General features: G+C 31.2%; 1 protein-coding gene across 4 annotated transcripts in view; it reads left to right on the top strand.

Moving 5' to 3' along the window:
- The window catches only part of LOC147066314 (whirlin-like), a 183,241-nt gene that overhangs the window by 31,504 nt on the left and 124,790 nt on the right, over positions 1-26,947 (top strand). For all 4 annotated transcript variants that reach the window (XM_085956039.1, XM_085956041.1, XM_085956038.1 and 1 more), the window contains one exon: positions 24,216-24,437. In XM_085956039.1, coding sequence (XP_085812165.1) covers positions 24,216-24,437 — 222 coding nt within the window. The remainder of the gene's footprint in view (positions 1-24,215; positions 24,438-26,947) is intronic.

Here is a 26,947-nt window from a genome sequence, read left to right as displayed (position 1 = left end):
AAGCGTCGCAAGTTTATATCAAATAATATTCTCCGTTGTTTTAACGTGAAATAGCTTAATATGATTATGTTACATAAAATACTGCTTTAATCGCTAGCCTCTCAGATATAAAAAATGAACATATATGGATTTGCAACTAATACTCACATTGCAGTGTTTACAAATATTGGCCCAGCTGTTCAGCACTGCATCAGCCAATATGGCTCCGAAAAGTTTTATGAAGCTATTTTGGATTCTATTTGAAAATGGCCAAAAGCCATCGACGGATTATGTATGATGAGTCAGTTCGCTGTCCCTGGCCTACATCCGCGCGCCGAAGTAGGTCACGATTTACACAAAGGCTTCTCTCTTACTGAAACATTATATAAAAAGTCCCACGGTACCGGAAACACTATGAAAAATACACCGATCAATATGCATGTATATACCTACCTATCAGAATTTTGTTTGGCCACTGTGACGTGCACTTTTAGGGGTTGATAAGGGTTGGCAGTTGTATTTTATGATAAAAAAAACAAAAACGAAAAAATTAAAGCACTCTCCTGTCATGTCTTAAATATAATATCTTCTTTTCAATGAATTCTGGGCTCATTTAATAGTAATTCTATTATACATACTCACTTTAAATCACTCCCATAATATTTATGAAATATTTTTTATTAAATTTGATAAGAGTATCATCATCACCATCGGTTGGGGTCAATCCATTACTGGATGAAGGCTTCCCTTATCTCCTTCCACTATTCACGCTCCCTAGTTTTTCCCGTCACACATATCCACCGAACTTTATAAGTTCGTCTATCCAGCAGGTTTTAAGGCATCCTTGTGGTCATTACGAATATACCGCTGTATGACGGAACTTGTCCAGCGGTCGTCCACTTGCCGACCGACATGCCCAGCCCATTGTCATATCATCTGCTTAGCGACCTCTATAACATCGCTTAAATCGCTCTTTAAACATAAAGTGTTTAACCAATACCAACAAACCACCAGTGGTGGCCATGGCCCCCACAAGGGAGGGGGCTGACAGGACTCTAGCCTGGGGGCCCGACGTGGCGGTTTGATCATCTAAGTGAGATAGACACGTATCACAAATTTGCTCTAATAGTAAAAAAGTCGCCTGCAGCACTATTTTACTTTGATGATTATATATATATCTTATGTGGTTGTGCGATACAGTTTAATGTGATTGATATACTTCAATGATAATTCACACGTAGAATTTAGAAAACACTAGTTAACTGTCGAGCATCACACTAAGATGTTGAACACATCCTCTGGGATTGCCCGCTTATGGAATTCGAACGAGCGGAGCTGTTTGCCAGGGTCCGTCCTCACACGGGCCCAATTGGTCATGGAGATCTGGTAGCAACCGAGGCCAACTTTGCGGCATTTGAGAAATTTGCAGCGTCGTATGGGGAGCGGGATAGTCCCGACTCTTCCGTAGACTCATCCATTTCAATTCGTGACACTCAGTATGCGGGTACACAAAGCGCTTAACGTCAGCGGACAGCAGAGCCAGTCCAAAAAGAAACATTTTCTTTCTTAACTTTCTTCTTTAAACACTACGGTGCATGGTTGCAGCATCAGTCCCGTGCGGCTCCGTCTCGGGACGGAATGAGCACTTAAAATCACTTCTTTCAGACACGTTTAAAACGTCATAGAAAGCGGCCGTGCATATCCACGGTTGTGCATATATGACGGGTGGTGGTGGGCACTTTAACGTATGCTCTTACTCTTAGCGATAGGAAGAGGGGCCCGCCAAATATCCAAGCTTGGGGATCCGCTTCAGGATGTGGGGGCCATGCTGGTGGCACACGAATGCATGCGAAACATGGGCTGTTAATGTAAGAGAAATCCAAAAATAAACATAGCGTGCACGTAGGAAATAACGCGGACAGACGGAAGAGCTAAAAGTATATTTATCACATAAAAATTGTATATTTAACGTAGCTTAGCATTTAAAATATTATCAATTACTTATATTTGGATCAGCACAAATACTGTATGTACTGATATGACTTTAAGAGTATGGAATAAATGACAAGGCGGATCATGCAAACTCTCATCACTAAATCATCCCAAGTTAATAAGTGCCATTGGACCTAGCTCGACCATGTGCTAAGGATGCCTTAAGAGAATAATTCTAACCTGGTCTGTCTGTTCTTCAAGACTTTTTAAATCAAGGTTTAAAAAATATGTTCTTATTAACCTTGTTCCATAGATGCTACCATTATCTCTCTCAACTTCTCTCTTCTCTTTAACTTGTTTGCATCAGATAACTAAATTTTGCTTTATTCAATAAATGATACACAAGCTTCATTGAACGTTTATAATTATTTGGAAAACATCACAAACATACATGCATTTTATAAATATACAACCAGCATGATGGTTGCGGGTTAAGGCCATTCCGTACAAATATTTTTCTATTTTTTCCAATATGTATGTTTTTGACACCCACTTTGCCGCGCGGCTTAAACGTTGGTATATAGCGTCGTGGGTCCCAGGTACGAATTCTGGGTCTGGCAAGTACAATATTGTTTTTTTTAATTTGTGTATGAGTCAGAGTATGGACCTAATATGTTGAGTAAGTGGCTGACATCCATTTATTGTAAAAATAAAATCTGTTAATACAAACCTCCACTCTGTGGAGGCTCATATGATCCTATTAGGATCGAACATGGTCGAAAGAAGAATGTTTTTGAGGTATTGAAAATTATGTGGCTATTGCCTCACCCAGCATCTGCCTCCATCTGGGTCTTTAAATCCAACTCGACACCACTGAAGAATGTTACATCTTCAAATCTTGTAAATTATCCATTGAACTTGAGTTATTCAACAAAACAATAATTTATAATACATTATATTAAGTAAGTTATATTAAGTAGTATTATTATATTAAGTACTTTTTAAATTGTAAAATGTGTGTTATTTTGGCGTAAGTTGAAATGTCATAAATTTTTGATGTGTGTGTAAATGAATGACTAAAGAATTTCAAACAAAATAAATCATGGAACTTAATCTACATCTAATCTAACATTATTGTACCTAATTAACCTAATATATATTTTGAATTGCATCCGTCACTGCACTGGAACAAAGTAATTTTCCCTTACCGTACTAAAACGAATAAATTCCGCAAATGGCTACGAGGACGTGATTGTTATCCTACTTTATTTGAGTTTACTTAAGCCTAAGCAAATATGAGCTTTTACCAAAAAAAATGTCGCTAAACGGAATAATTAACGTTAACAGTCACTAAATACGTGGAAAATTATATTTTTGTGTAATTCATACAGGTGTAATATTATATAATGGAACAGTGGTGAAGACTTTTATTATTTAATTTTGAATAGAGGGTGAATAGCATCTAGTAACCAATGGCAGCTGGTGGTTTTTTAATTGTATTTTATGGGTGTGCACTGAAAACTTACTTTATTTAAATATATATATTAAGAAAATTAATACCATCGAATGGAACTTGATGGAACTTCGAAATTTTAATTGATTTGATTTTTGTACTATTCTATTTAAGTCTTTTTTGTGACCCGGGTTTCGCCTTTCGGCATATTCATGCACTATGCGCACTCACCAATGGCAAATATATATTGACTATGAATGATGTACTAGCTAAGATTTTTTACAAACACTTTAACTATTCATAATTTTATTTATTGTGTTCACTGACTTAATAAGTAGGTGATAAAGTTTGTACCTAATTTATTATTTTAATTTATTATATAAGTTAGAATTGACTGTATCCATTGTCAATGTGTATTTACCATTGGTGAGTGCGCATAGTGCCTGAAGATGCCGAAAGGCGAAACCCGGATCGCATAATCGACTTACATGGAATAGTAGAAAACTTAAATCCATTAGAATATTCAAATTCCATCAAGTATCTTCGCTTGATAGTATTAATAATAAAGTTATGTATGATTTAAAGGCATAATTTAAAATATTTTATAGTTAAAAGAAAAGAATATTTTTATCTAATATCTATAATGGTTTGCTTTAAGCAGAGTTTAATTAAAATTTAAAAACTAACTAACACCATACGCAATATTTTTATTATTAGTTCAAAGGAAATATTTAAGCATGTCTGACAAAGTTTAGTGTGCACTATTTATGTCGGATCTAAACAGCAAACCTCCCACCCTTCGCCACTGTTATAGTATATTATGTTATCTTAATCATGTAAGTAATCATGAGAATAATTAAGTCGTCGAGTAAAAGGTCAATATTTGGAAATCGCGACCAACATACCAATTTTATGTATTTGTATTGATACGAGTAGTACAGGTTATAAATAAACTGCGTACTTCCATTTCGTCAAATTGAATAACCCCTTTATGCAGTACGCAATGTTGATATTATTTATTCTAAGCTTTATAAATAGAAGCTTTGTGTGATCAAACCGTATCACTCGATACTCAGCCACCTTTGACGCTATCGACTATTCGATAACGAAGCGGGCTTTCGTGCAGCGGACCGGAAGTGGTGAATTTCCTCCGCCGGAAGTGACGCGCTCCAGCCGCCGCTTTCACTTCAATTAACTCCATCGTCGCGGCGCCCAACGTTTACTATATTATCGTTTAATTATCCTGCCAAACTCAACAATCACAACGCCAGTGATATAGTTAATCTTTAATTATATGTACCTACACCCGTAATTGGAAATACTATAAACTATATTTTAGACAAATGAATCCTCCGTCTCAGAATAGCTGGATATCATGGAGTGGGCAATGGATTCCTCAAACAAACTCATCCAGTTATACTCTATTTTGTTCTCCTTGCTAACCTGATTATCGACGTGAACAAATCAAAGATTTGTAAAAATTTTGATTTTACATAGTTTACATTTACAATAACATTTTTGTTTGCCGATATGATTCAATATCGGATATTTTCATTTACATGACCGTAGCAGTGTAGTCATTAGCCATAGTACTTAAATATACACACTCTTCAACTTCATCTATGTATTGACTTCTGTGTGTACTAGTGGCGAAGGGTGGAGGTAGGCTATTAAGATCTGACATAAATAGTGCACATTAAACTTTGTTAGTCAAACGTTTTTGTTTTCATTCAACTAAGACAGCAATGTGTGAATAGTGTTTATTAGTTTTTTTAAATTCAATTAATACCTGCCCAATCTGAGCCATAGTAGATAACAATAAAAAAAATCGTTTATCTATATATATCTAAAATTATGCCATAAAATCATATATAATTTTAGATATTTTATAGACAGGTGAATAGTTTTTATCGATTATGGTTTGGTTGGGCAGGTCTTAAGGGCGGACGTGCTCAGCGTGGGTCAAAATGGAGCTTTTTTTTCTATTTTCAAAGCATGATCCTGGATATACCTTAAACGTTGTAGATAATCTATTTATATAATTTTGAAGCCTTATTATCCTTCATATTTATTTTAAACATTTAATGACTGCATAAATTATTTTTATTACATAAAATAGTATTCTTTTAAACCTCTCGCTCTAATCTTTTAGCTTATGTTGTAGCTTAACCACTGGGGAATGCCAAAAGAAATGGCGTATTTCAAAAAAACACTACCTTATTCTTAGGTCAATAATTATTATAAAGCAATCACATGTTTGTCACACTTGAATGGTCAAAGACATAGCTTATAATTAGTATCTTTAGAATTATCTTCAAATGTGTTAATCTTGCCAATTTTTTGAATAATAAAATGCCTAATTCTTGTCAAATTTGGGATCACAGAGATTATCAATATAATTTTTTATCGTAAATATTTCACTATAATGATGTCGATATAAATTATACTGATGGTTTTATAAATGCGTTTAAAAATTAATAAATGTAAAAAATTTTAACACCACTGCACATTAATGTATTGAAATATGATTATATTCTAAAATATTAAAGCGAGAGGTTTAAAAGAATACTATTTTATGTACTTAAAATACTTTATGCAGTCATCAAATATTTAAAATAAATATAAAGAATAATAAGGCTTCAAAATTATATATATATATATATATATAGATTATCTACAACGCTTAAGGTATGTGCAGGATCATGCTTTGAAAATAGAACAAAAGCTCCATTTGACCTACGCTGAGCATATCCCCCCTTAATGAATTTTGAAAAACTATCGAACACCATCTGTAATTAAATTTATGTATTCTTAAATCAACGAAAACAAATAACTATGTCTGAAAAGTGTACACTGTTTTTGTTAGATTGCCCATAGCATACAATACCTATTACGGTTTGGTTAGGCAGGACTTGGTTGAATTTTAAAAACTAACCGGCACGATCTGCAAATTGTATCTTTAGTTCAATGAAAACAAATAAATATAACTGACAAAGTTTAGTGTGCAATTTATGTCGAATCTTAACAGGCTACCATCGCCCCTCGCCCCTGATGTGTACTGTATATTCTGGTGATTGTATAGATATAACATATGTTTTTTGGCTTGTATAGAACTTACGAAAGGGTTAACTGACAAACAGAGCTGTTATACTGCAGTCACTTCGTATAGTCAACCAAAACATCGTGAATAGCGCTACCAAATTATTCAAATTTACTCTGTTTAATTTAAAAATCAGTTGTCGATTCGCGTAACTTATATACGATTTCGTACTACATACTATGTCCGAAATCATTTTCAAATGTTAATGCCATGTACCTACTCGTATATATATATCTTTCGAATAAAAAATGATTAAAAGCTAATTTTTGTGTTATTTTTTTACAATTTCAAGTTCTATCGGGCTTTGAAAAATACTATTTACATCAATATGTGACTAGCGTATATTTTGTTTTCTACATGTCTCTATTTCTGTCGCTTTTTGGAGTGTTATAAATGAATTTAAGGTGAACTACCAGAGACACCTGGCGGAAAAATATGAAGCTTGATGTTTAAAATAATTTATTGATTGTTTTATTGTGTTTATTTAATACAATGAAAAAAAAAACGTTAAGCAATGTGAATTGACTAAAGGAATCCATCTATTATTACATATTTTTATCTTGTGATAATGTTGATCGTTAAAATTTTGTTTGTTAGGTTTTCTTTTGTGTTCTAAAAATATTTTAGAATAATTCATAATTAATTGTAATGTATTTTATATTTTTTATAAAAAAATATAAGTAGGTAAATCAATTTTTATTTATATCAAATCTAATTTCAGTTGTCACGATGTTGAACCAAAATATTAACAGCAATAAAATACCCATGTCAACGAATAACCAATAACATTTATTATACATCCCAATTGTTCATTACTTCTTAATTATTGTTTTAAAAATTCCCGCCTTTTATATCAGCTACATCTAAACTCACTTCAAGCAACTGGAATATATTTATATCTAGAGCTGGCTAGATTTGGCTGTACACCGTTATTTCCTATCCAATTGGTATACACACTTTAATTAATCTTATAAAATTAAAACAATTATTCTACGTCATATGGATACAACGTGATAGAAGAGCGTTAAGAATAAACATGAATTAAAAAGGTTAAAAACAAAATCTAGCTCAAAATAACTTTGAAGAGGAGTACTTATATATTTTTTTAATAATATCGCATTAAGGTATTCAAATAATATGCAAGGGAGGGTTGTATATTTAAACGGTCTGTATCGACCGAGGGATGCATGCTCGCTAAACTGCACGCGATTTTTGTATTATTGCAATACATTAGCAGAAACATAAATGGGCCATAGAATTAAAACTTTTCCTTGTAGTATTATAATTGAACCCGTAATGACAGTATTCTGTTTTCATGCAAATGCGAAGGAAAAATTATCCTAATGTGTTAGTTATTAAAATTTAAATAAACGAGACACGTTTATCATATATTCAAGTGTACTGTTTACTGTTTAGTGTGACACTGTTTATTTATGTTACGCTTATTAAATATCCAATATTTTCAATGACTTTATCTTGACTTCAATTAGACACATATATTATTTACAACTATTAAACTATTTTTTTTATTCAACAAATACTTGACAGGATTTTAAGAATGTAAAATCCATAGTTTATTTATTATTAGCAAGTGGAAGTACATAATTTTGTTCACTGTAGGTTTTTAAAATTGTTTTATATTCTATTTCTCTCTTTTTAACATAGTTATAATCATTTTCAATTTAGTGGTTTTCACTATTTAAACATTTCCGTTAAGGCATTTAATATGTGTCTAAATTCTAATATTAAAGGATCGTTTGGTTTTTCCGATGTAGACCGAATTACAGTCGTTGCATATTAATTCACAAATTCAGCTGTTATTTAAAGGTTTATTTTTATCTTTACTCTCTGATCGCAATTAAATATATTTAATTATTAAAACCAATCTAGGTTACAGTAATAATTTTGTCCTGTGGCTGAAATCTTCAGAACCATGAACCTTCATAGTGTTCGAGTGGATCTTTTTGATTCTTTTGCCACTTTCAAATTAAGTTGCTACAAAATTCATGACTAATTGTATCTGGACTGCTTTTTTTATTGAATTTTTCCTTTCTTACATATCCTATCTTATATTTATTCATTTTTATGATGACTACTTATGTTTTTTTTTTTAAACTATTTTCAATAACTCTCCAATATATTCTTTACACCAGTACCTACCTAATATTTGATATAATTTAATTTGATTTATTATGTTTTTTGTGACCGCCTGTTATTGGGACCATCACATATTATTTTATTCCATATTATAATTATACGCATTCTCTGTGATTGATCCTATCTCTGTGATTATGTATATTATATTCTTTTCATCCTAGTATAAAATTACTTTTCTTCTTTCAATGAATACAATATTCAAATAATCAAATAAATGCTAATAGATTGTCTGATCGTTTTTATCTTTCATATTATTTGATTTACCAATAAAGTGAGTATTGTTTTTTTTAACTGTTTGTGTAACTAAAATTATTATCAATCTCGCTTCATTCAATTTCGTTAAAAGCAATTCAGGATCTCACTTTATGTTGGCTTTATACGCTTTGCTTTGTTCATCCCCCGCAGAAATATTGCAGCCAATCATGCCGAAGGGTCTTATGAGCTTTTGTTTTTTTTAATGCCATAAAATTTAACGGACACGAGTCTCGTGACTTCTCTTTAAATCAAAGTGATACAACAACATTCAATAACAATTAAATAGAAATCACTCACATGAAAAAACGTAATATAATATGATACAGTGTGGTCATAGTAAAATTACCATATCGCTTTAATATGAATTTGGTACATTCCGATCAAAGATATTGAAAAACCCTTTTTTATAAAGATATGGAGCCTAAATCTATAATATTGATGCAAAAAAGGGACCTCTGGTATACTAATGAAGTTAGCCATAAGTGACTTTGCATTGCAAGTTTATTTGAAGAGAACTTCATACTTCTACAATGACATTACACTATAATTTCAGATTCATCCAATTACTTAATTACATACATGATTATAATATGACTTGTAGATATTATTATCAAAATAAGAATTGACTACTTTAATTTGACATTTCATACATCTCATATACCTACTCTATATCAAAGTAGATATTATTTGAATTTATAATTTAGCTATACTTTCGGAAAGATACTTTATCCTTAATTTAATGGAGGCAAGCTAAAATCAATACGTTGACTATTGTTTTCAAGATGAATAATCAATCACGTAAGACACCGAGAATTGCGGAAAAAATGAAATGGAAAAAATCAGAATGCAAGTCACCATTTTGTTAATAAGCGTGCACACGTGCAATTCGAAAATCGAACTGCCTTTAAAATTCCTATTTCGAAATGCGTAAATTATCTTCCTTCTAGACTCCTAATTCTTTGTCTCGGATATACTCGTATTATAATTAAAACTAAACATATAGAATATGTAGGCTCTGGAAGATGTTGCTTTATTTTCTTCTCTGTCCTGCCATGGGAGTCGTGGTCTCCCGGCGCGCCGTCATCTTTCCAATTTTATTGAAGTTAAATGGATCGAAGACCATGTATTGTTCATCCTTTTAATATATCCCATCCAGATGAGATGATTCCTTTGATCTTCATAGATTTGACGATATCCAGCTCATAGTACAGTTTGTGGTTGAACCAACCACGCTCTCATACTCTCCATCGGTGTAAGAATCTTTCTGATTTGCGCTCAAACACCACCAGTTTCTGGCAATCGGCAAAGAAGTACAGGGATATCTCATATTATAATATTCTGACGATGATTTGGTATTCGTTTTTGTAAGGTATGTAGGTATATAATATGTTAGGATTTTTTATCATCACTCAAAATACAATGCGAAATATACTTTTAATTACAATATAAATAATTACCTATACAGTTAACGACATAACCTTTATCACATAATAGATTTTAATTGAGTAGGTATTGGCATAAATCCTCACGCGAGTCATTTTTCATATAAATGTAAATTTATTCTTATTATAGTATATTCATTTTCTTGTAGCCGCATTGACCATATTTCTGCAGAAAACAACCAACCCATACTCCAAGTAAACTGAGTAAATATATTATGTTTGTAACTTACCAACATAGTAATATATGAATGTCGTGTACAATATTTTTGACAGTACAATTTGTGAATGGATTTTATGCTATATACTCACAAGTAATTCACAATATCCAACTAAATAAGATGTCAATAAAGATAAAATGTTACAATATATTTAAATGCATACACAATTGTTGGTTGGTTTATAATATTTTTTGAATTACATCCAATAAAATTGGTTTCACATGTTATATAGTTATCTTCTACTAGACCAGGGGTCGGCAAACCGTGGCTCGCAAGCCGCATGTGGCTCTTTGGGTATCGGCGTGCGGCTCTTTGCTAAATTCCCAATTTTTACAAAAACTTTTGCAAAATTCACAATTTTAATTTTTTGTCATTGATTTGTACACTTATTATATTATATAATGACATTATCGCGAGCCTAATTTTTCCTCCGTGATGGTTGATGCAAAAAGATATGATTGTTGTTGTTTTATCCGCCCATTGCAAAAGTCGACAAATCAAATTTTTCTCCATTTGATATTGACACGAGCACTTTTGAAATACAATTTTATTGGTGGATTTAACAAGCAAATATTTATGGAGCTCAAAATTTATAGGTCTTGCCACCAAAATTGAGGATTTGGAAAGAGAAAAATGCAATTTAATTTCACAACACAAGTGGGGCGCTCTAAAAGATCTACATAAAGTAGATACTACGATTGTTAATACATATTATGGAATAGCTTTCTGAACTCATATTCGAGTCTACATAATAATATATATGTGAATAATCATTTTCAAACATGAACAATATAAATAGCATTTAGAAAACCCAAATAACCGATGAGAACTATTTGGAGTCGCGCCTGAAATTAAAAACTACAAGTTACATACCAAACATACACACTCTCCAAAGAAATGCAAGGAAGGTCATTGTTCACATTAGTTTTAAGGAATCCGTAAAAATTGTATGTAATTCATATTCTGTAAAAGTTATATTTATAATGTCATCAATAAAAACATATAATATTAAGTATTTACGTTAGTTTTATTCGGGAAATCTTCTTTACTTAATAAATAAACAATTATAAAATGTAATTAATTCATTTAAATAAATCATATTTATAAAAATATACGTATGGCTCTCGAAATTTTTTTAACCGTTGTGCCACTCATATTTGGCTCTTTTGGTTCAAGAGTTTGCCGACCCCTGTACTAGACAAAGAGCCACCAAGCGTGATTTCAACCATAGTCTAGATGAATTTAAATACAACAACCAAGTTAACGTATACGAAACATAATATTATGCACATACCATTTTACACAGTTGAATAAAATAATGAAATACAAATAATCGGCTATGAAATAAAACATATTTTTATTCACACTGAAATCAATCACGGGATGAATTTATGTAAATGATTATATTTATAACACAGTCACTATATAGTATATAATATACACGGGTATATACAATTGCCAAATTAATTCCCAATCGTACTAATACACCAATTCACATATAAATCAATAATGCTTTGGTTACAATATGTCATGCTTTCACAATCGTTTGCCAACATGTCATATTTTATAAAGCACAATATATGTAATAAATAAAACTATGTAGGTATTTAAATATATGTCGAAATGGACATTATGAAATATAATAGTTAAAAAGTAATTGTCAACGTGCCGTGTATAGATAGAAACTTAAGAGTTTCGGGTATCTTTATGACCTTAATCTGGACAATATACAGATTTTGAAGAAAAGATTTAAATGCCATTAGTATGGTTTGTTTTTTCTCTTTCTATAAATTAAAATTCCATAATCATAATATAAAATACATTCATACCATAAAAGGTTATTTATTATTGCAATCGTTGTCATTTCAAATTAAACATATAGCTACATTTATGTACGTCTGATGTCAATAAATTGAGCACATTTACTTTTTCCTTTTTTCGATACTTAACGTCTCCTATTACTTTAATTTTAACAATAAATAATTTATTCAATTTAGCGACCCGTAATTTTGGAAATATTGCAAAAGTTGTCTTCTATGTATGCCATGATAAGTACGAATACAATAATTTTTTATGTATTTATTATGGTTTCATATGTTATTTACAAAGATTACTGAATATATTCAACTATATAATATTATTTATTATTACAATTTAGTGCAAATACTGAAAAAAAGAAAAATTAAAACAGTGAACCGCGGAAATTTGGTTTTATTACCAATTTCAATGAATCATAATACTCTTTAACAGTATCATATTGTAATATAATAAAATAATCACAACATATTGATTTTGAAGATGTAAAAAGGCAATTAGTCATTATGGTGATATATACTTATTTACTGCAACATCTAGGTATATAATATTATCCAGACATATCTACCGAACATTTCCAAACCTCTTAATTTTCGACCGTTATACGGCACCTGGTCCCTTAAAGTGGAACATATTTTTTTCCAAAATTTTCGTATTATTCTGTCGTTTTGATAAGACGTTTATCCAACGAAATAAGAAAATATAACATAGGTTTAGAACTCTGGATAAATCTAAGAGACTTTTTTACGTATATTACGTAGGTATATTACGCATAATATTAATATGTTTTTGAATGGAACATATTATATATTTTTTTGAATTTAACGAAATTTGTTTCGTACGAGTAACATTATCGATATGTCATACAAAAATAAATGTGGGTTGGTTGATTTCTGTATTAATAGGCCTGCGTACCTTGTTGGTTTGGATCGTTACCCAAAACAACCCAACGCCATGAGCAATTGTATGCCCGTAACAAGGTAAAATATATGTATGTGTGTCAAAGAGATAAATTATATTGTAGGCACTCCGGCTAGGTAATGTAATAACATAAGGTGCGGTAGCGAGTAGGTATTCCGTACAATAATAATATGCTACCATCTTACTTTAAAAACACATTACGTATTCAACATATATTATAATATATGTATGTATTACAGACTAACATTATTTAAATGTTTTTTAGGCTTATAACTTAGGAAGTATTCTAACAGATGTCTAAATTAACTCCTATAAACTCGCAGAAAATCTTATTTTAAAAACCAGTTATAAATATACAAATACAACAAAAAAAAAATAGTAAATATACCTTATATAGATGAAAAAGTCTTATTGTTGACTTCAATTGGACATAGTTATGGAGAAAGTAGCCAGTCCACAAAAAATAAAAAACATGAGATATGATATCTTAGATCAGATGCGAGAAGGTTTTCTCTACATCCTGCTGAAAATAGCCAAGCTAAAAAAAAAATATTCTTGAAAAAAAATATTATTTACAATTTGACATTTTACACACATTTTTAATAATCATGTTGTTACTAAAGTGCCATTTTCTCAACTCGACATTATTGTGGACTGGCTACATTCTGCATAACTACGTTCAATTAACATTGAAGTTGGTGGTTCCATCAAACCACACCAGTATTAATCGGGCGATCACGTGAACCTACGTTTGTTTGTAAAGCATCAGCATTTTTTTATGACTGGGAATGTCTCAGAAGAAGTTAACCAAGACTGAGATTTCTACGCACTCAAGTGTGCTTTAACTGAATATAAAAATATTTTATTTATATATTCTTAAATATATTAACACTACAAAAGACCCAGACGCCCAAGTGTAGTGTCGTTTAACAGCAGTGTATTTAATAATATAAGTGAAACAATCACAAACACATAGGTTTTGAGAATGAAATCACATAAATATATTATGCCCTCACTGGGAATCTAACGGAATCTAAGGGATGAAAGGCCATCGTCTTACACACTCAACTTTTCTAAGTGTATAAGTATATAAGAAATTAGTACCGATAAAACAAAAGCTAATATAAAACTGTCGTACCTACAATCAAAGTGAAGAGAACTTCGCGCACTCAATATAATGCTGAAAATTTTCTAAATGCAACACAATTGACCTTTGTGGTGATCAGGTTGGACGGCTTGATGGGTCCAACAACTGGTTGGATTAACAGGATTGATAAGCAACTCTTCGTTTTTCGTACACATTTTGTAGATATTCCCCCAAGTATTTCGTTTACATCTTGTATTTCTTTGTGACATTCTCACATGGACATGTTTATTGGACAGGTGACAACACCTTTGACGCAGAATCCGGATGTATGACTTACTGGGAATTGATAGATCGCCGCTGACTGGGCGCCGGGACAACTAGACGGGCAAGCCACGTCTTAAGAATAGAAAAATCACAACCACTTAAAAGACTCTTTATTAATAATTATATCAGAATAAAGAGGAGGATCGGGAGATCTAAACTAAAGTAGTTGGGCTATGTAAAAAGATACATAGCTTATCTGAGACTAAGTCGGTGAATGAATCTTTCACCAGACGAAGAAAAGTGGAGACATTTACTGAAGGCGGTATTTAACTGTTATAACCCATTAAGGCTTTACCTCGGTTGAGGCGTGGTCTAAAAAGATCGTGGCTAGACGATGCGCGGATTGCGGGTCGCGGGTGCAAATGACGCATGCCAAACGAAATATAATTTGTCATATAAATCCAACATGCGTCTATTTAATGTTCTATTTTTATTGTTTTATTAGTAACAATAATAATATATTCATTGACATGTTTTCTTTTTCAAGTAAATGGGTAACGTTTTTAGTCATCTTTACACGATTTAAGAATTAATACCCCCGTCGCCATCACGAAAAAAATTGACGTATTCACACCTCGACGTTCGCTTTCGGACTGCCAGCGAGTCCAAAATTTCGTCGCGCCTATAGTTGAAAATTTTTTGCCGTTTCACTGAAGTATCGTCTTAATAATAAAAAAGTTCTACATCACTACTTTGTCCAAACGAAACCGGTCGTGATCTTTATTAAATTATGCGGATTAATCTCATTAGGAAAATGTATACCTACTTCTCTGCTAGTTAGGTACTCGATGTTTACTAGGTTATGTCCATAATCCTGTTAGGCAAGTATCGAGTTATGTCACACTGAACCAGAAGTAAGCCGCGGGCAGGCCATCTAATCATTTCCAAGTATAGCCGTAACACTTTTCTTTGAGATTATTATCATGAAATACTTAAGTGTTCCACATATTCCCGGATCAGATCGCTCGAGGGATTGGGATCGTATTGCATTCGGATTGGGTATTGTTCGAGAGTTGAGAATACACATTATGGATTTATTTCGATTTGGTCTTTAGTTTTTATTTTATTGATACTTGAATTTAAAAAAAGATATACTATTACTTTGCGAATATACTCAAAGTTGTTATTTAAGTATATTCATAATATTATTGTCTTATAATAATTTTACTTGCTGCGCGAAATAAAATATTTACAGGTCGCAAAGTTACTCGTAGTAAAATTAATTTATAGTGATTAATTTGTTAAGGGCGGACGTGCTCAGCGTGGATAAAAATGGAGCTTTTTTCTATTTTCAAAGCATGATCTTGGACATACCTTAAACGTTGTAGATAATCTATTTATATAATTTTTGAAGCCTTATTATCCGTTATATTTATTTTAAACATTTGATGACTGCATAAAGTATTTTTATTACATAAAATAGTATTCTTTTAAATATAGTCATATTTCAGTACATAAATGTGCAGTGGTGTTAAGATTTTTTACATTTATTAATTTTGAAACGCATTTATAAAACCATCAGTATAATTTATGTCGACATTATTATAGTGAAATATTTACGATAAAAAATTATATTGATAATCTCTGTGATCCCAAATTTGACAAGAATTGGGCATTTTATTATTCAAAAAATGGGCAAGATTAACACATTTGAAGATAATTCTAAAGATACTCATTATAAGCTATGTATTTGACTATTCAAGTGTGATAAAAATCCTATGAATAATGATTGCTTTATAATAATTATTGACCTAAGAATAAGGTAGTGTTTTTTGAAATACGCCATTTATTTTGGCATTCCCCAGTGGTTAAGCTACAATATACGGCCGTAGCCATAAATTGATATACTATAATTGAAGTAGGGAGTAAAATTATGTTAACGCGCGTGTTTGAACATGTAACTAACCGTTTTTTTTAATACTTTGGACGCGGAAGACGCACACGGCGCGTAATGGCCAGGCGGCCTATCGATGTAATTAACGTGCATTTTAAAGGGGGCAATTAAAATCTCATTATCTCTTCAGCAGCGAACGCGTTAAATAGTATTTTGTATTTTAAATAAAAAGTATCAATTACCGTAACTACTTACCGGTTTATTAAATAATTAGCAAGTGGAAGTACGTCATAACTAAAATTTGAAGAAATCATGAAATCGGTTTATATTCTTATATAATACTAGAAAAAATACCTGGAAAAGTCACCTGTCAATATTATTTGATATGGGTAGTTCTGAAGTATAAATTATTCTATGTAATATCATTTTTTTTAGAATATTTAACTATATTTTCTAGTGGAAATGCACTTATTTTAATATTAGTCGGAACCGGTTTCGTCCGCTTTAAACGAACATTGTCAACTGGATGGATTATTTTGAAGCCTTTCGTTGGCCTGACTAATATTAAAATAAGTGAACCATATATAAACAATAATATTATATTGTGTTTTCACTGTAATATCATCTGTCAAATTATTATGAAGGTATCTTATTATATGTTTTCTTTTACGACTCTGTTAAAATAAACGATCCCTTTCTGTGTGTCAGTTTATATTTTAAATTTTGAATTTAATCCGCCTTTTCCCTGTATTGCATTCTCCTGCACACATTATCGACTACATTACCGAATGAAAATATCAATACCAGTTTTTCGATATTACATAATATTGAATACCGATATTCACTAAAACATATCAAGATAACTGTTTTACGGTAGCCTAATATTTTCATGAATGTCATCAACTTTGTTCCAATACAATTCCATACAGAACCCGAAATTGACAGTTTGTTTAGTTATTGTCAAAATTTGTACAAAATCAAGAGTTATTGCGCCCAAAATAAATATGAGGTATTTATTTTTTGTTATATTAGTTGACTTTTACCAGGTGATTCAGTCTTTTGAGATACAATATTTTTAATTATTTCTCTGCTTTCTTAATGGCAATAATACCGGTATTTTAGATATTTAAAACCGTTATTTCGGTACAGGTAGTTGAATATCGGGATCCTGGTTTTCAGAATACCGGTATTGCAAATCCTATGCACATGTGCATACATTTTATTACCACGTTTTTATTGGCTCGTATTCTTGTTTGTCCAGTATAATTTTTTTCTTGTGTGTCCAAGATTTGTATTGGACGATTGAAGACTTTTAACTAATTTCCCGACTAGCTAGAAATTTGAAACTATCAGAATATATCAGAACACGACGACAATGCATTATTTTAATACTTTTAGCCATCTTTAAGCAGAATCTAATTAATTTTCAGTTAATTCTGTTTTGTATGGAATGTTATTTTGGAAAAAAATCGTAAAAAGTAAAACACTATTATTGGTTGCTAAGGGGACCCTAGCAACTAAATTATTAATATATACGTGCGATACTATGGAAATCAATATGAAATGTCAAAATAACATTTCAGTATTTCTATCAAGTACAAATTTTTTTGATTGTTTGATCGTTTTTAGTCAAGTCAAGTTTATATGATTCACATTTTTCTTGTGTATCCAGTCCTAGCAACTAAATTGTTAATATATACGTGCGTTACTATGGAAATCAATATGAAATGTCAAAATGACATTTCAGTATTCTATATTTATTCAGTATTTCTATCAGTACAAAAATAAAGTATTTATTAATACATAGAATTGTCAATTTTATATGATTCAACAGAAAATTTTAAAACGTGGTAAGTATGTATAAAAAAGTTCTTTTTATCTTGTAATTATTTTCTCGTGCGTTACTGATAAACTGAGACAAATTAATATTATTATGTACCTATACATAATAATATATCAACTATATATAATGTCTAAATAAGAATGTTTTTCTTTATCGTCTTTGGGGTACAGTGGGTATGTCAAAATCTGTAAAATTAAGATAGGTACGTGATAAAATAATTCCAATATTAAATCGGAGAGATATTTAAATTTCTCAGTCGGCCAGTAACGGTTAGGAAGCTCCATCGTAAAATAGCGTTCGGCAGGAAATGAGAGCTTATTCCACCAAAAGCTTTATAAAGTGTGTTATTAAAACCCGTATTAGGTTACAAGCCTGACTTATCGTTAATTAAATCTTAAAAAACACGAACGTGATTCTTTGTACGTGAAACGTTTCATTAATGTATACGTATTCAGAAAATATTACTATTGAATTGCTTTCGATTTTGCAATTCGACGAGCCATTCACAGAAAAGAGGATAGGTATATTTTTTACGACTGAATTTCACCCTGGATTATATAATTTAGCATTATTATTATTTGCTTTTTATAATACCTTGACTTATTCAATTCAATTCAAGTATGGTTCAGTGGTCATTAATTATTTTTTTATTAACAAGACTGAACATAATTATATAATATTATTATATATTCATTCATTCATTCATTCCGACCATGTTCGATTATAATAGGATCATAAATGGGCCTCCACAGAGTGAAGTTTTGTATTAATAGATTTTGTTTTTACGAGAAATGGATGTCAGCCACTTGCTCAACCTATTAGGTCTATACTCTGACTCATAACACAAATTGAAAAACAATATGTGTACTTATTACTCAAGACTCGAACTTGGGACCCACGATAATATAGGCCGACGCTTAAAATGCTTAAGTTAAGACATTCAAATCATGACATAAAATAATACTTACTAAAAATCAGTGAGATAAAAAATATAAACATACAAAATTTGAACGCAATTATTGCCCTATTAATCTGTCAGTTGTACCGAGAACAATACTGGCAAGAATGGCAGAGTTTTCATTCACACGGCGTGCAAGTCGGAAGTTAAGTTTTAAACTACAGTATATAAGCCAGTGGCGAAGAGTGGAGGTAGAGCATACTAAACTTTGTCAGTCATGATATGACTGATACATATTATGTATTCGTTTTCATTAAACTAATATTACAATGAGCAGACAGTATTGGTTAGTTTTTAGAAAAACCGTGCCTAAACCAAGCCATAGTGGATAACAGTCAAAAAATATTTGTAAAATATCTAAGATTACGCCATTAAACTATAAATATTCTATAGAATATTTTTTATGGATTATGGTTTGGTTAGGCAGGGCTTCATGAATTTAATAAAACTAACCAACACCATCTCTAATATGTATTCTTAATTCAACGAAAACAAATGAGTATGGCTGAAAAAATGTGCACTATTTTTGTCGGATCGCCCATAACATACCAACACTATTATGGTATTGGTTTAGGCAGGGTTAATTGATTTTACTTACCAACTTACCAACTCTCTCTGTATATTGTTGTCTTCGTTCAATAAAAACAAATACTTATGACTGAGAAAGTTTAGTGTGCACTATCAATGTCGGATCTTAACAGTCTACCTCCACCCTTCGCCGCTGATATAAGCATACCTAAGAAAAGCAGCTAAATTTCTTATACCATAATGCAGTATTATTAACGGTATCTACCAATTGGATCACATTATCCAAATCTAGATCAAACGATATATCCAAAAAATAGTAACAAATAACTACTGGTAGCTCGTTTTTCCTGGCAACATGTACTGTGCAGTTTCCGACCTGTTTTGGACTCAATGATGAAATGTTTGAAAGATGGTGACTATAAACTCTTTTTTTTAATAATAATTGTTATATTTGGCGATTTTTTTTTAGAACTTTCAATCAACATAATACTAATATAATACACAGCATAATATATCCAGTCACGTGACAACCAGTTTTGGTTAATAAGGTATATTATAGTGTCTCTGTTCTGGCAGAACACACTAACTGGAGAATACTAGTTTTGAGTAATTTGACTTTGAAGTTTTTAAAATGTTTGAAATTGTCTATCATGCGAGTTTATTAAGTAATCGTAAAAAGGATGACTTTAAAATAAAGACTGTTTATTTATTAAGAAGGTTTCCAGACGGTAAAGTTTGACATTTTGATATAACTAACTCAATATGTCATTTCTTCGAATTAGTGTATTATGCCAGAACAGTGACGATAAAGAAAATGTGCACTAAGTATTAGGTGCTTATTATCAGACTTTTTAATATTATTTATGAAGAAAATGAAATGCAATCTTGCAATAAACTTTCCAGTCGCTCACGGGATACTGGTTGGGAATCACTGGGCTAGAATGATGCATTATTGTGATAATAACACACACATATTATATAGGACATAAATAAAAAAAAATAATCGGTTGCAAATGGCAAATCGTATTGAAATACTTTTTGACATACTAGTGTGAAGTGTGTTACAAATAAATGAGTCGCTTAGAATCATAACTCACATATTGCAATTTTGTCGTTTTTTAGTTAAATATGCCAAGTGATTCTAAATGAATTAATCTATATACCGAAAAATAGTTGAGTATTAAAAGTCAATTTAAACCATGTGAAAATCGTTGACAATGTTCATTGTTGGTGTAATATGTCGTATATTTCAAAGAATAGAGTTTTGTCACCAACGCCTTCCTAACCAATCGGGGAGCTCTATTTCTCATAGTATGCTGTATGTCTGCAACGTTAGGAGTATTAGGTATATATATTTTAAAAAAAAAAGTTATTCGACTCTCTCACTCATTAATATTCTAGGGAGTTCAATACCGTTCTTCTAATTACAAAAAATAGTCCTCTGTTGGTTTTTAGCGATTATCTCAAAACTTGATTTTTGGAATATGTGAGTTATGATTCTAAGCGACTCAAATATTCAATGTAAAATTACTTGCAGCTAATTTAATTATTAGTCTTAATAACCCTTTTTCGGCCTCAATTGTATACATTTGGATTCCATCTATAGCATAGAAAAGCTCTTCTTCAGCGTCTAATAAAAACAAATAGTATATTACCAGAAGATATTTGTCATTTTTTTTTTATACGAGTATCATCACAAACATATTTTATGAAGAAGTAGTAATAAACAGTAGTATCATGGCTGACTAGACAAAGTCGCGTGGAAGTTTCCGTGTTTCATGGCATGTATATAATATAATATCTTATTTTTCTAGCAATATTATTACAACATGACATTTTCCTTTTTATTTAGGTCACTGGTTCTTGGTTTTAGGTCACCGAAATTCCGCCGAAGGAATCGACACAAACAAATCAATTACTAAGCGTGTACCTTCGACCGAAATACAGCAGTCTAACGAAATTACTTTTCATTCATTTTCAACACTCAAATGGATTGGTTTAATTATATAATTAAACCTCTATATTATTAATCATCTTGAAAGGTTAGCTAACGTTGAGAGTATCTGCTTTCTCGCGTACATGTATGGGGCTGATATTAATTATGTAGAAGTATCAAAGCGTTATACCGAAATTGTGTTACTTAATATTTTAATGAAACCAATTTGAAAGCTAATCAATGAATACTTTTTGGTTTACAACAGTTTAACTATTTCCTAATATTCGGAAAATTATAATTTTAAAGGAGGAAAACATGTTTTCAAAATAATAATCTTATAAAGAGATAAAAATGTCAGAAAACAGAAAGACTTTGAACTCTAAGTTTAATTATTAGTAACAATTTTTTCATTGAATCAATAGATACAATTCGTCACCTCAATACTACAACTAGATAACTTGATTATCACTGTTTTTGAGATAGCTATTGAATATGATTCTACATTTCTTTCTCTACAAAATAATACAACTAGGTAAGTCAGAAGTTAATGGGAACTGTATTAATTTTGTATTTGAAAATGTTAGATAACTACTTTAAAACCATAGTATGCATTAAATAAATAAAATAATATATATACAATATTTTTTCATACAATTGAACATTATTTAATTGTTGCCAATTAGACAAGCACAATTTTCCATTTTTATTTTAAATAATAATTATAGCCTAGATTTATGTTAATCAAGTGAAGTTTAAATTTCATTTTCCCAACAATGACCAAATCTAGTTGTAGTACTGAATAATACTATCACACACATCTTTCATTTTGTCGTCTAATTTTCCTACTTGCGAATAATTTTTAATAACTTTATTTATATAGTTTAGGAATACCAAATTTCACTAATAAATGGCTACCTACTTTGTTATTTAAATCAAGACACCTAACGGATGATATTATAATTAACATGATTTATAGTTTATTTCGGGAGTAACCAATATTTTAGATATGATGATATATTTCTATTGCTACCAATTATGAATTATTAATGTTTAAGAAATAATTAATATGGTATAATTATGATCACGTAATGATGTGATGACTAATGAGCGTGATACATCTAAACTCAAATAAATACTTTATTGTCATAGATGACAATGGTAGGTAGGCTGTTAAGATCTGACATAAATAGTCCATCAAACGTATTTGTTTTCATTGAACCAGGATTACAGTGTGAAAAAAGTGTTTGTGTTAGTTTTTAAACCCTGCCTAATCCAAGCCATAATACATAATATCGTCACCGTTCAGGCAAAAGTCACCAACCCTAAAAACATAGTTTTGAGATATCGCAATTTGAAAGTTTAAAAATGCAGGAAAAATCAGATTTTAATGTTTTTAAGGTTTTATCTACATTAAATTATTTTCTCATGTCTTCTTAATAATTTCTTTAAGGTAATTTTACTTTTTGATGCTACGAGTAATTAAAACATCTGGAAGGTTTTGAAGGAAGCAAGGTAGCTCAATTATGGTTTGGTGACTTTTGCTTGTTAATAATCTGAACAATGTTAGCCAAAAGAATGATCAGTAAAACTCACCATCCATAGTATAGTGACTTTTGCTTGTATATTTATAACGAAGGATTTATTTTTTTTATATAGTCAATAATGTCTATTCACCTATAATGACTTTTGCTTGTTAAGATTTTATCGAAAGTCATTTAGTGAAAAACAAATAATTCGGATTTAAGCAAAATTTTACTAACTAATGTACCGTGGTGAGTTTTGCATCTTAAAGAACATAATTTTACGCTTCGGGTGACATACTCAACTCAAAACTGCCATTTTCAGGGTTGGTGACTTTTGCCTGAACGGTGACGATATAATCAAAAATATTCGTTTATCTATAAAATATCTCAAATTCTGCCATTACCATACATATTTTTTGATATTCTAAAGATAGACGAATAATTTTTATCGATTATGGTTTAGTTGAGGCAGGGCTTCATGAATTTAAAAAAATATTCCAAGTATTTTTAATTCAACGAAAAGAAATAAGTATGGCTGAAAAGTTTAGATTATTTTTGTCAGATTGCCTATAACATACCTAAACTATTATGGCTCGGCTTAGGCAGGATTTCATTGAATTTTAAAAACTAATGAGAACTATCTAAAAATTGTATTCTTAGTCCAATGAAAACAAATAAGTATGACTAACGATGCTTAGTGTGCACTATAAATGTCGAATCTTAATAGCCTACCTCCACCCTTTGCCACTGATAGATGAAAGATAATCTTTGAGCATTATATAACTATCTACCGAATACAATATGAGCATGTGGCATTTTTATTTATCTATCAAGATAAATTAATCATCTGATGGATAAACGCTGTTTTTACCATGCCATCAAGTGATATAAGTAGTTTTTGCATTTCCAGATGCTCAAGTCCTGCCGGCAGCTCAGCATGACGGTCCGCAGTCCAACGGGGAGTATCAGCGGGACGCGGCAGACATGCTCGTGGATGGACCGGCAGGGCAGGCCGGTGTCGCCGCCCTTAGAGTACCAGAGGGCGCCGCCTCCCGTCTTGCCGCCCACGCAGAGATATCCCGCCTACGGAGGATCCTCCAGATCGAGCAGCAAAGACAGAAGTATACGACGGGTTAGTTTCCATTGAGCTTATATCTTCAACTAATATTACAACTAACAATATGTAAACTATGTCTTTTCAATCAATAATATTACAGTTTGTATTAGTTGTTTTCAATTCCGGAATCTCTTATCCCAAAATCCCGTGATTACATAATATAAACGCTGGAATTACTTTTTGTCATTTCCCATCACTTAATGTTGTTGGAAGTTTTCAATGATCAATGTTAATTCCTGAATGATCCGGTGATATATACGAGTAACTAATGTTATTTTTGTGATGTGTAAGTGTTCAAATTAGACCTCAAATTGTTTAAATAAACGAAAATTAAAAACGGTTTTATAATTACATGTATTTATTATTTTTAAATTTTACGTGTAGTTCAGTTTTTAGGATATACGTATTAACCACTGGGCAACTAGAACAAAAAACATATATTTAAAACATATAAAATAGCAACTAAGTGTATGTAATTTAACATATAATGAATTGAAAGGAGTTTTAATTAATATTATTTACTTTACATTACGACTACATCATATAAACAATACTTAGAAATACTCACCAAATAATATTTTTGGTGTTTAAAATATAGTGTAATTTTGCTTGAAATCTCTCAGGTGACAGAACTCAAAATATCTAACTTCGTCACAATCATTTAGGCATAAATCTGTTGTTATAGTTTTTAGATCGTGAACTTTATTTTTAATACACAGATGACTGTATAGCTAGCTTATCATTATAAAAAAATGTGGTTACTTGAAACTAGATAGCAATGGCAGCACAAAAATAATAGCGGGTGGTTTCTCAGTGAAACCACTGGGTAACAAAGTGTTAAACTAGAAACAATAAGTAGGTATTTAATGTCATCATCATCATCAGCCTGAATCTATCCACTGCTGGATGAAGGCATCTTCAAGCTGCTTCCACTTCTATCGGTCCTGTGCATTGCGTTGCCACGTACTTCCGCAGAACTTTATCATTTCATCGATCCAGCGGCCTCTGGGTCTACCTTGCGGACGTTTTGTACTTCTTGGATACCACTGGATAACTACATTTGTCCAACGATTGTCTCTTCTTCGAGCTATGTGTCCAGCCCATCTCCATTTAAGGCTTTTAATAAACTCTATTACATCGCAAACCCTCGTCTGCTTCCTTATCCACTCATTCCTCTTTTTGCTCTTTCGCGTTATGCCCAGCATGCACCTCTCCATACCTAAGTTTCTCGATCTCTCTTTTACTTAGGGTAACAAGACAAGATAGGCGGCCAAAAGCACTCCAGCCTAGCTTTACATTGCGAACAATTTCATTAAATAAACATCCATCTATAGACACTTGTTGTCCTAGATTGATGTAGCGTTTCACCTGTTCGCGCATAATATCGATGTATAATATTTTATTATAAGACTTTCCAACCCCTGAGTAAGTCTTTACGTATGAATAATGTATTGTGGCGATCTTTTTGTCTAGTAAATAATATACTCAGTTACCTATAAGTTTGCCATTGGTAAGTGCAATAATATAGTACACGAAGATGCCGAAAGGTGATACTCGAGATGCAAAAAAATATTCAAATAGACAATTGCAATGTTTACTTATCTATTACTAAAATGAATTATTTTTTAATTAATTATTGGAAAAATAGCTTCTTTCATAAAACGAAAGGAAAATGAGTTTTTGCATAAAAATTAAAAATTGTAATTTCATAAAAGGCAAGATTTAATAAAACTATTTCAATTTTATGAAATAGCCAAATGTTATAATATATTTATTCTCATCGTATAAACGCAGTATACGTCATTATTATATTACTATTCACGACAGGGTTTATTTTCGATTTTCTTAAAAATCGTCTTAAGTCGAGCAAAGTAGGAAAATTTCTCTGGATTACGGGATCGGAAAACTTTACTTGCAAAACTATAAAACTTTTCACCAACTCGAATAAAATAAAATATCCCAATCCTCGGATTTCAGATTCGAAATCAAGATTACTAATTCCGAATACAGAATTGAAAAGTCTGTCCGGGGCTATAACCCCTAGTATGTACGCAATTTACCGCAGTATTATTATTATATAAGTACTTTTTTATTATCCAAAATTTTATTTGTACTAATAGAAAACAAAACATTATTTCAACTATAGACAAACAAAAAGTATAACTACCTATATAAAAATAATTACAAGATAAAAAGAACTTTTTATATATGAAGTTTTAAATTTTATGTTGAATAATATAAACTTGACTAGACTAGCTTAAACGATCAAAAAAAATTGTATTTGATAGAAATAATACTGAAATGTCATTTCGACACTCATATTGATTTCCATAGTAACGCACGTATATATTATTAATTTCCTAGCAACCAATAATAGTGGATTGGATTACGTATTTCTTCCGAAATAACTTTTCATACAAAACAGAATTAACTGAAAATGAATTTAATTCTACTTAAAGATGACTAAAAGTATTAAAAAAATAAATTGGCACCGTGTTCTGATATATTCTAAAAGTTTCAAATGT

Source organism: Rhyacophila brunnea, unplaced genomic scaffold (assembly GCF_057557595.1).
Source record: "Rhyacophila brunnea isolate RB1 unplaced genomic scaffold, BYU_Rbru_1.0 scaffold_5, whole genome shotgun sequence".
Lineage (NCBI taxonomy): Eukaryota > Metazoa > Arthropoda > Insecta > Trichoptera > Rhyacophilidae > Rhyacophila > Rhyacophila brunnea.
This window is presented reverse-complemented; position numbering and strand designations above follow the sequence as displayed.